Here is a 12,447-nt window from a genome sequence, read left to right as displayed (position 1 = left end):
GATCAATAGATAAACAGAATAACATTATATATATATATATATATATATATATATGTGTGTGAGTGTGTAATACTGAACATAGAAATCCTAAAATGGTAAAGTAGCGTACATGAGTCTGAAAGTGCTTTGTCGGCATTAAAGTGCTGAAGTCCATTGGCATCATCAGACAGATGAGTGGTTTTGGTTCATCAGGCTTGCTTCCTAACGCTATATGTTTCGCGGAGTGGAACAGGGGAACCCAAGAGCAGACTCAGATGAGGAGAGTGATATGATGTAACCAAGGTATTTATTGAAACAAGGCAGAGATGGAGTGCAGGTCAGGGGAAGCTCTGACCTTCAGAGTCTGGAGCAAGAAGGGTTGAGACAGGGTAAGCAGGTCCGGAGGGGAATCCAAGGGAGTAGTAGAGTTGGGAATCCAGAGTAGCAGGATGACGAGACGTAGAACTGGAGACAGGGACCAGAGTCAGAGCGGGCAGAAATGTTGCGGAGAGGAAAACAGCGTCAGGCAGGGAAAACGGGCACAACAGGATCTGAATAATAACATATGGCTAGAAACAGCCTGACTGAGCAGAGATTATAATCTGGAAGTGTGGAAGTGGCAGGGCTGAGTATTTGTAGAGGTATTGATTACGGAACAGGTTGCAGCTGGTGGGGATCTGCTCTGACTCCAGCACACCTGTCTCCCCACACACAATCACACACACACACAGAGGGAGAGAGTACTGGGGAAGTGGCGGCAGGTCAAGGAGACACAGGATGAGCAGTAGAGGGCGTTGCAGGAGCAAATGTGACACTATAATACAGTTTAATTTACACATATCTCATTTGCTACAATATTGTGTGAGCCAGTACATACACTTCCTACCTAACACAAATTACACATCATCCCAAATTTGCAAGATAGCAACCTCCTCTTCACTACTTGGCTCCTGTTTAAAAAACTCTATCATGTCCATTTACAACATTAATATACTCCAACCTTCATCTACAAATACACATACCTCCTAGATATCCTGACCAAACCCTCCAATGGATTCTTCCAGGTTAATTCCCAAATCCATGCATACAACACAGAACACTGCGATAATCTTCACCTTCCCCACTGCCACACCACACATAAGCAATTTTCTATCAGATACAGAGGTTCCTACTTTGGAATTCCTATCTTCACATTTCCAAAACATAACCAGCCCTCAATATATACACTACCGTTCAAAAAGTTTGGGGTCAGTTAGAAATGTCCTTGTTTTTGAAAGAAAAGCAAATTTTTTGTCCATTAAAATAACAGAAAATGTATTACAAATACAGTGTAGACATTGTTAATGTTGTAAATGACTATTGTAGCTGGAAATGGCTGATTTTTAATGGAATATCTACATAGGCGTATGGAGTAGATGTCGACCGATTATGATTTTATCAACGCCGATACCGATTATTGGAGGGCCAAAAAAAAAAGGCCGATACCGATTAATCGGCCTAGTTTTTTATTTTTATTTATTTGTAATAATGACAATTACAACAATACTGAATAAACACTTATTTTAACTTAATATAATACATCAATCAAATCAATTTAGACTCAAATAAATAATGAAACATGTTCAATTTGGTTTAAATAATGCAAAAACAAAGTGTTGGAGAAGAAAGTAAAAGTGCAATATGTGCCTTGTAAAAAAGCTAACGTTTAAGTTCCTTGCTCAGAACATGAGAACATATGAAAGCTGGTGGTTCCTTTTAACATGAGGCTTCAATATTCCCAGGTAAGAAGTTTTAGGTTGTAATTATTATAGGATTACTATTTCTCTGTATACCATTTGTATTTCATACCATTTGTATTTCACCTTTGACTATTGGATGTTCTTATAGGCACTTTAGTATTGCCAGTGTAACAGTATAGCTTCCGTCCCTCTCCTCGCCCCTACCTGGACTCGAACCAGGAACACATCAACAACAGCCACCCTCGAAGCATCGTTACCCATCGCGCCACAAAATCCACGGCCCTTGCAGAGCAAGGGGAACAACTACTCCAAGTCTCAGAGCGAGTGACGTCACCGATTGAAACGCTATTAGCGCGCACCCCGCTAACTAGCTAGCCATTTCACATCGGTTACACCAGCCTAATCTCGGGAGTTGATAGGCTTGAAGTCATAAACAGCTCAATGATTGAAGCATTGCGAAGAGCTGCTGGCAAAACGCACGAAAGTGCTGTTTGAATGAATGCGTACGAGCCTGCTGCTGCCTACCATCGCTCAGTCAGACTGCTCTATCAAATATCAAGTCATAGACTTAATTATAACATAATTACACACCGAAATACGAGCCTTTTGTTATTAATATGGTTTGAATCCGTAAACTATCATTCCGAAAAATGAAATGTTTATTCTTTCAGTGAAATACGGAACCGTTCTAACGGTTATCTAACGGGTGGCATCCATAAGTCTAAATATTCCTGTTACATTGCACAACCTTCAATGTTATGTCATAATAACGTAAAATTCGGGGCAAATTAGTTTGCAACGAGCCAGGCGGCCCATACTGCTGCATATACCCTGACTCTGTTGCAAGAGAAGTGACACAATTTCCCTAGTTAAAAGAAATTCATGTTAGCAGGCAATATTAACAAAATATGCAGGTTTAATAATATATACTTGTGTACTGAATTTAAGAAAGGTATTGATGTTTATGTTTAGGTACACGTTGGAGCAACGACAGTCCTTTTTCGCGAATGCGCACCGCATCGATTATATGCAACGCAGGACATGCTAGATAAACTAGTAATATCATCAACCATGTGTAGTTAACTAGTGATTATGATTGATTGATTGTTTTTTATAAGATAAGTTTCATGCTAGCTAGCAACTTACCTTGGCTTCTTACTGCATTCGCGTAACAGGCAGGCTCCTCGTGGAGTGCAATGTAAGGCAGGTGGTTAGAGTGTTGGACTAGTTAACCGTAAGGTTGCAAGATTAAATCCCCGAGCTGACAAGGTAAAAATCTGTCGTTCTGCCCCTGAACAAGGCAGTTAACCCACCGTTCCTAGGCTGTCATTGAAAGTAAGAATGTGTTCTTAACTGACTTGCCTAGTTAAATAAAGGTATAAAAAAATAAAAATCGGTGTCCAAAAATACCGATTTCCGATTGTTATAAAAACTTGAAATCGGCCCCAATTAATCGGCCATTCCGATTAATCGGTCGACCTCTAGTATGGAGGCCCATTATCAGCAACCATCACTCCTGTGTTCCAATGGCACGTTGTGTTAGCTAATCCAAGTTGATCATTTTAAAACCCTTTTGCTATTATGTTAGCACAGCTGAAAACTGATGTCCTGATTTAAAGAAGCAATAAAACTGGCCTTTAGACTAGTTGAGTATCTGGAGCATCAGCATTTGTGGGTTCGATTGCAGGCTCAAAATGGCCGGAAACAAAGAACTTTCGAGCCAGTTTGAGCTGTTCTGTGAAGGGAGTAGTACACAGCGTTGTGCGAGATCTTCAGTTTCTTGGCAATATCTCACATGGAATAGCCTTAATTTCTCAGAACAAGAATAGACTGACGAGTTTCAGAAGAAAGTTCTTTGTTTCAGGCCATTTTAAACTGTAATCGAACCCACAAATTCTGATGCTCCAGATACTCAATTAGTCAAAAGAAGGACAGTTTTATTGCTTCTTTAATCAGAACAACAGTTTGCAGCTGTGCTAACAATTGCAAAAGGGTTTTCTAATGATCAATTAGCCTTTTAAAATGATAAACTTGGATTAGCTAACACAATGTGCCATTGGAACACAGGAGTGATGGTTGCTGATAATGGGCCTCTGTACGCCTATGTATATATTCCATTAAAAATCAGCGGTTTCCAGCTACAATAGTCATTTACAACATTAACAATGTCTGCACTGTATTTCTGATCAATTTGATGTTATTTTAACGGACAATTCTTTTTTGCTTTTCTTTAAAAAACAAGGACATTTCTAAGTAACCCAAATTTTGGAATGGTAGTGTATGTGATTCTCGGCACCTAGCTAGCATGAAAACCAAATACAGGCACAGTCTGTGTTTGGAAAATGATTTAAGAATGAGACTATCTCCAATACAACCCAACATTGCAGAGTTATGTGCATCCTTTCAAGCACACCGTTCTCATTAACCTGTGGTGAGATATTCACAATTTTCAATGAACAAATAAGGTTTTATATGTAAGATGGTTAAATAAAGAGCAAAATGATTGATTATTATTATTTGTGCACTGGTCCTATAAGAGCTCTTTGTCACTTCTCACGAGCCGGGTTGTGATGACAACTCACTCATTCTTATGTTTAATAAATGTATCGTATAGTGTGTGTGTGTGGCAGGCTTACAATGATGGCAAAAAACAACATTTGAGAGTTTTTTATTTTACCTTTATTTAACCAGGTAGGCAAGTTGAGAACAAGTTCTCATTTACAATTGCGACCTGGCAGTGCGTTGACCCTGGTGCTAGAGGGAGCAGCTGGAGGTTGAATGTTTGAAGGGGTAGGGACTATAAAAAGTTTGGGAAACACTTGGTTAAGTAATTATTAAACCAGTTACAGTACATGCAGCCTGGTCTATGCCAATTGGGGAAAGCCTCTGAATTAGCAGTGAGCGATCAACAGTATCAAAAGCCTTTGACAGGTCAATGAAGGGGGCAGTACAATGTTGATTTTTATCCATACAGTTAACCACATCCTTTATAACTAGGAATGCAGCAGAGATAGTGCTGTGATCTGGTCTATAAACCGACTGACGTAGATTTAAAATACATTTCAAAGATAAGAAAGCTGAGAATGAATCAAGGATTCTAATATTTTAGCTAGGCAAGAAAGTTTAGACAATAATTATTTAGGCCACAAGGGTCACCACTGTTATGAAGGGGGTGTACATGGGCCACCTTCCATATCTTGGGAATAGTACCAGATTTAATAGTCAGGAAAAAACTATGGAGCGGGTTGTGTGTTCAACGTGACCCCAGTCATATGCATCTTGTCAGGCATCGGTGTGTCTCAGGTCCTCACCCACTAGACTGAGATAAGAGAGGAATGATAATTCAGGGCATGACGATGAGGCAAACTTGGCCCCCAGATGGCACGGTACAATACATGTTTGTTCATAACACCGAAATGAGGCGCTGAGAATGTATCTAATGATACTGGATGTCATTCTAACTGATGAAGGTGGGACACATTTGATAAGGGTGAAGCGATCTAGTGAGATCTCGGCCTGGTCCAGTAACAACCCATAGGCACTTGTGTAGGTCTTTTAGTCCACTGATATCTTGTACCATTTTGTCCAACAGGTGGCCAGTGGGATTTTACTGGTCATGACCTTCTTCTTCATCACTTACACCTTTCACTCCACCTGGGTGACCAGCGAGGCCTACTCCTCCCCCTCCATCGTCCTGTCAGATCGTGGCAGAGACGGCAGCCGCGTCATCTTTGACGACTTCATAGAGGCCTACTACTGGCTCAGGCACAACACCCCAGTGGATGCTAAAGTGATGCCATGATGGGATAATGGCTATCAGATAACTGCCATGGCCAATCAAACAATTCTAGTGGACAACAACATGTGGAACAACACTCACATCTCCAGAGTGGGCCAGGTGAAGTGTTATTGGACCTAGTTGGACCTAGTTTTGTCCCATGGAATAAATGTGGTGGATCTGAATGTTTTTCCTCATAATCCTGGACTATCGGACCACCATTTTATTACGTTTGCAATTGCAACAAATAATCTGCTCAGACCCCAACCAAGGAACATCAAAAGTCGTGCTATAAATTCACAGACAACACAAAGATTCCTTGATGCCCTTCCAGACTCCCTCTGCCTACCCAAGAACGCCAGAGGACAAAAATCAGTTAACCACCTAACTGAGGATCTCAATTTAACCTTGCGCAATACCCTAGATGCAGTTGCACCCCTAAAAACTAAAAAAAATTCTCATAAGAAACTAGCTCCCTGGTACACAGAAAATACCCGAGCTCTGAAGCAAGCTTCCAGAAAATTGGAACGGAAATGGCGCCACACCAAAATGGAAGTCTTCCGACTAGCTTGGAAGGACGGTACCGTGCAGTACCGTAGAGCCCTTACTGCTGCTCGATCATCCTATTTTTCTAACTTAATTGAGGAAAATAAGAACAATCCGAAATTCCTTTTTGATACTGTCGCAAAGCTAACTAAAAAGCAGCATTCCCCAAGAGAGGATGACTTTCACTTTAGCAGTGATAAATTCATGAACTTCTTTGAGGAAAAGATTATGATTATTAGAAAGCAAATTACGGACTCCTCTTTAAACCTGCGTATTCCTCCAAACCTCAGTTGTCCTGAGTCTGCACAACTCTGCCAGGACCTAGGATCAAGAGAGACGCTCAAGTGTTTTAGTACTATATCTCTTGACACAATGATGAAAATAATCATGGCCTCTAAACCTCCAAGCTGCATACTGGACCCTATTCCAACTAAATTACTGAAAGAGCTGCTTCCTGTGCTTGGCCCTCCTATGTTGAACATAATAAACGGCTCTCTATCCACTGGATGTGTACCAAACTCACTAAAAGTGGCAGTAATAAAGCCTCTCTTGAAAAAGCCAAACTTTGACCCAGAAAATATAAAAAACGATTGGCCTATATCGAATCTTCCATTCCTCTCAAAAATCTTAGAGAAGGCTGTTGCGCAGCAACTCACTGCCTTCCTGAAGACAAACAATGTATACGAAATGCTTCAGTCTGGTTTTAGACCCCATCATAGCACTGAGACGGCACTTGTGAAGGTGGTAAATTACATTTTAATGGCATCGGACCGAGGCTCTGCATCTGTCCTCGTGCTTCTAGACCTTAGTGCTGCTTTTGATACCATCGATCACCACATTCTTTTGGAGAGATTGGAAACCCAAATTGGTCTACACGGACATGTTCTGGCCTGGTTTAGATCTTATCTGTCGGAAAGATATCAGTTTGTCTCTGTGAATGGTTTGTCCTCTGACAAATCAACTGTAAATTTCGGTGTTCCTCAAGGTTCCGTTTTAGGACCACTATTGTTTTCACTATATATTTTACCTCTTGGGGATGTTATAAGTTTCTGTAAACTTTCACTGCTATGCGGATGACACACAGCTGTACATTTCAATGAAACATGATGAAGCCCCAAAATTGCCCTCGCTAGAAGCATGTGTTTCAGACATAAGGAAGTGGATGGCTGCAAACTTTCTACTATTAAACTCGGACAAAACAGAGATGCTTGTTCTAGGTCCCAAGAAACAAAGAGATCTTCTGTTGAATCTGACAATTAATCTTAATGGTTGTACAGTCGTCTCAAATAAAACTGTGAAGGACCTCGGCGTTACTCTGGACCCTGATCTCACTTTTGAAGAACATATCAAGACCATTTCGAGGACAGCTTTTTTCCATCTACGTAACATTGCAAAAATCAGAAACTTTCTGTCCAAAAATGATGCAGAAAAATTCATCCATGCTTTTGTCACTTCTAGGTTAGACTACTGCAATGCTCTATTTTCCGGCTACCCGGATAAAGCACTAAATAAACTTCAGTTAGTGCTAAATACGGCTGCTAGAATCCTGACTAGAACCAAAAAATGTGATCATATTACTCCAGTGCTAGCCTCTCTACACTGGCTTCCTGTCAAAGCAAGGGCTGATTTCAAGGTTTTACTGCTAACCTACAAAGCATTACATGGGCTTGCTCCTACCTATCTCTCTGATTTGGTCCTGCCTTACATACCTACACGTACGCTACGGTCACAAGACGCAGGCCTCCTAATTGTCCCTAGAATTTCTAAGCAAACAGCTGGAGGCAGGGCTTTCTCCTATAGAGCTCCATTTTTATGGAACGGTCTGCCTACCCATGTCAGAGACGCAAACTCGGTCTCAACCTTTAAGTCTTTACTGAAGACTCATCTCTTCAGTGGGTCATATGATTGAGTGTAGTCTGGCCCAGGAGTGGGAAGGTGAACGGAAAGGCTCTGGAGCAACGAACCGCCCTTGCTGTCTCTGCCTGGCCGGTTCCCCTTTTTCCACTGGGATTCTCTGCCTCTAACCCTATTACAGGGGCTGAGTCACTGGCTTGCTGGGGCTCTCTCATGCCGTCCCTGGAGGGGGTGCGTCACCTGAGTGGGTTGATTCACTGTTGTGGTCATCCTGTCTGGGTTGGCCACCCCCCCCTTGGGTTGTGCCGTGGTGTAGATCTTTGTGGGCTATACTCAGCCTTGTCTCAGGATGGTAAGTTGGTGGTTGAAGAAATCCCTCTAGTGGTGTGGGGGCTGTGCTTTGGCAAAGTGGGTGGGGTTATATCCTTCGTGTTTGGCCCTGTCCGGGGGTGTCCTCGGATGGGGCCACAGTGTCTCCTGACCCCTCCTGTCTCAGCCTCCAGTATTTATGCTGCAGTAGTTTATGTGTCGGGGGGCTGGGGTCAGTTTGTTATATCTGGAGTACTTCTCCTGTCCTATTCGGTGTCCTGTGTGAATCTAAGTGTGCGTTCTCTAATTCTCTCCTTTCTTTCTCTCTCTCGGAGGACCTGAGCCCTAGGGCCATGCCCCAGGACTACCTGACATGATGACTCCTTGCTGTCCCCAGTCCACCTGGCCATGCTGCTGCTCCAGTTTCAACTTCCACCTGACTGTGCTGCTGCTCCAGTTTCAACTGTTCTGCCTTATTATTATTCGACCATGCTGGTCATTTATGAACATTTGAACATCTTGGCCATGTTCTGTTATAATCTCCACCCGGCACAGCCAGAAGAGGACTGGCCACCCCACATAGCCTGGTTCCTCTCTAGGTTTCTTCCTAGGGTTTGGCCTTTCTAGGGAGTTTTTCCTAGCCACCGTGCTTCTACACCTGCATTGCTTGCTGTTTGGGGTTTTAGGCTGGGTTTCTGTATAGCACTTTGAGATATCAGCTGATGTACGAAGGGCTATATAAATAAATTTGATTTGATTTATTATTTTTTGTATTGATGACTTAATTAAGTGGGATAAGTGGGAAAATCCTATCATCTGTTAATGGCTGCTTGGTACCTGTGACTGCTGAATTTCAATTAAACTGTGTTTCTATTGACCGGTAGGCAATGGCGTCCACCGAGGAAAAGGCCTATGAGATCATGTGGGAGCTGGATGTCAGCTACGTCCTGGTGATCTTTGGTGGACTAACGGGGTACTCCTCAGACGGTATGTCTACAAAGCCAGTGGAAACTATCAATGCCCATCACCCTATGGATAATCACTTTGTTGAATTATTGCAGCTTCTTATTATTACAGCATTTTAACATATGTATTTCAGATTAAGTTATTGAATTAATGATCATTAGAGTTGTCAATGTCTAATACATAGATTAGATGGAGCACTTTGTGCATGTCCATTAATACATTTCAACTTGAGAATGTTACTAATGCTTTAGATCTGCTAACACTTCCAAGTTCCTGTGGATGGTGCATATCAGGGGCCATATTACAACCTATGTATTGTGATAATTACTTTGTTTGCTCTATAACCTGTTAATTCATATGCCTTGCGCCCGTGATATATAGGCCTGCAGGCCGAGACAATAAGAAGACACAGTGGCAGAATAAATTCAATCATCCTTTTTTATTTAAATCACAACACTGGATAACAACCTCTGTCCAGTGAAGTCCATAAAGCATATTGCATGTACAGTAACAGAGGGTTACATGACCTACAACATGGTCAAGTAAGTTAATGTTTCCAACATTTTTGGACCACAAAACAACTATTGATTTAGAACCACCGAGAGTTAACGCTAGTCGCAAAGAAAACAGGAGCTGCCTCCACCATTCCAGCACCATTTCAATTTCAACATCATCAAGCCACATCTGCTTAGTTTAATACAGTGACAACTAAAAGATACCAAAAACAATTTAGTCCAATCAAAGTAATCTAAATATGATGTGACTGTCCATAGTTCTGATTTGTGTGTGTGCGTTCCTGCAAGTAGAAAAACATGTTGACTCACCCTACTTGTAGAGAAACACCAATACCATCCTTCTCTCTTTCATGTTGACGAAACGGTCTATCACTCTGTTAAATAGTACACACTATTATTTTTTGCTGTCCTAGGCTACCTGGCTAAAATGCTTGCTCGCTAGCCTAACTTCCATTCATTGGCAACGTTAGTTAGTTAACGTTAGCCTTCTAGGCCTACATCTAGTTAAATACTGGACTTACATTCTCTCAGGCCAGGGGCAAAACAATGCATGAATTATTGGTTGGATCAGAATTGCCGTTGCAACCATTGGCCGGTACGGAGAATTAAGTATAACCACAAGTCCAAAGCCCTATCTCCATCCATGGCTAATTTAGGAAAAGGCTCATTTTAGCTAGCTGGCTAGCTAGCAACCGTAGGACAATAACACGAGATGTAACAATTCAAGTTTTTCTGTCAATGACGTAATACTCTGAATGGGATTTGAAAGGAGTGACGCCAAAATCCAAGCTGGCTTCCCTTGACACTTTTTTTTGCTGCACCAGGACCATTCACAGTTGAGCAAGTGGCGACCCGTCATTTGTTCTGTGCCTGTTTTGCATGTTATTTTGCCATTAATACGTTTTACATATCAGTTTGCAAACAATGTGAAATATATATCATTGAGTTAATTAAACCACATACAAACATGTTCTCTTTTTCGCTTTCTTGAGTAAGGCATCTCCAAAATGCATTTGTTTCAGCCTAGCTCAGTGCTTTATGTGGTGGTGGGGCAGCCAGCAAACAATATAGAGTGTATGGGTTGGTAATGTTCTCTAGTTGTGTTGTAATTGGCTCAGTGTTCTTTCTCTCCTGGAGACACTACGTCACCACAAAATCTATGGGGAGAGCTCGAACTTTCAAGCCCCTTGTGTGCTGCCATAGAGTTATATTAGAAGTGCCCATCCAAGAAGGCTCAAGGTCATTTGGCCACCGATAAGATGTTGTTAAATCACGTTATATCTACCATAGCTTTGATTGGACTGATCATGTCAGCATCATCATTTCAAAATCTTAGCTAGCAAACTAGCAGTCATCATCATGAATCAAGTCGACAATCTACTGGCAAATCCTTTTGAAAACGTATCGCAGCACATCCGCTATTGGACATAAACATTACACAACAAGTTGGAAATCGCAAATTCGACAGTGAATCAGGAATTGGTGGCTAACTGGGTGTGTGGTCCAAGTTTGGGTTTAAGGGTCTCTTTTCCAAGCTTAAAAGGATAAACATTCTACATTGGCCATACTGTCAATGCAGCATGACTTCTGTCGCGTTCAAAACAACTGGAAACTCAGAACTGGGAAATCTCAGACTTCAGTGGTTCAAGACAACTGGGAACTCCGACTGGGAAGATACGTTTTGAAAGGTCATCCGACTCGGAATTCCAAGTTGGGAACTCTGGCCTCTTTCTAGAGCTCCGACCTGAAGATCACTAACGTCATGATTCAACCTTGTTTTTTCCCAGTTGTCTTGAAACCACCATAAATCCATAGAATGCCAGACTTTGATGACATAAATAGCCTACTGTTCTGACTTGGTTGTGCACATGTAGCCTATAGCCTGTTTTAGAGAAATGTCATCATCAAATATTGTGAGAGCTTTCATTGTCTGCCTACATATCCCCTTTATTTATCCTACGATTCTGACTTGGTGTACAAGGAAAATACCTTAAGAACGGCCCATGTTCTGAATTCTGTTGCTGTATATTTCAAAAGTGCTGAACAAATAGTTATATTGACTACGTCTGTCCTAGCTCGTTCATTAATGTTTTAATCGAAATTACGGATTCACTCTAATCCGCTCGTCGTCCTTTTTTGCCATAGTTTGTACATCTCAATTATCAGTAGAAACCACATTTGTTTAAGCAAGTCAGCCATACCAGCTATATTTTTTTACCTCTACAGTATTGGTGTCCTGACTTCGGGACAGTTGAGCTAACGTAGGCTAATGCGATTAGCATAAGGTTATAAGTAACAAGCACATTTCCCAGGACATAGACATTTCTGATATTGTCAGAAAGCTGAAAAAAAAGAAATATTCACAATGGTATTCAGTTGGTAAGAGACAGACATTCCGTAAATACTAGGAATAGATTGTCCACCATCTATGCGTTATCCAGACAGAAAAGAGAAATAGGCAAAAGAACATTTCGATTTAGAGCAATAAAGAAATTGAATAAATTAACTAGGCAAACTAGAAACCTTTCAATATATAAATTTAAACATTATTTTAAAACAATTTAAATATAGTATATAGAAATGTTGTGGGACTATAGTTGATGAAGAATCAATATTTTTTAGATTGAGTATTTATTGGGTCATTATGCTAGTAAATTATGTATGTTTGTAATAGTGTGTTATATGTGAAAGTGTGTTTGTATTATAAATTGTATTTTAATGTTAAGGACTCTGGGAAGATTAGTGAAAAAAAAGAGATTCA

General features: G+C 41.1%; 1 protein-coding gene across 1 annotated transcript in view; it reads right to left on the bottom strand.

The window, feature by feature from the left end:
- Window positions 1–321: 321 nt before the first annotated feature.
- LOC109892718 (dolichyl-diphosphooligosaccharide--protein glycosyltransferase subunit STT3A-like) overlaps window positions 322–12,447 on the bottom strand; it is a 41,042-nt gene continuing 28,916 nt past the window's right edge. The window contains exon 17 of the mRNA XM_020485458.2: window positions 322–444. Within this exon, the coding sequence (XP_020341047.2) occupies window positions 337–444 (108 nt within the window). The 3' untranslated portion in view covers window positions 322–336. The remainder of the gene's footprint in view (window positions 445–12,447) is intronic.

This window comes from Oncorhynchus kisutch, linkage group LG6 (assembly GCF_002021735.2).
Source record: "Oncorhynchus kisutch isolate 150728-3 linkage group LG6, Okis_V2, whole genome shotgun sequence".
NCBI lineage: Eukaryota > Metazoa > Chordata > Actinopteri > Salmoniformes > Salmonidae > Oncorhynchus > Oncorhynchus kisutch.
This window is presented reverse-complemented; position numbering and strand designations above follow the sequence as displayed.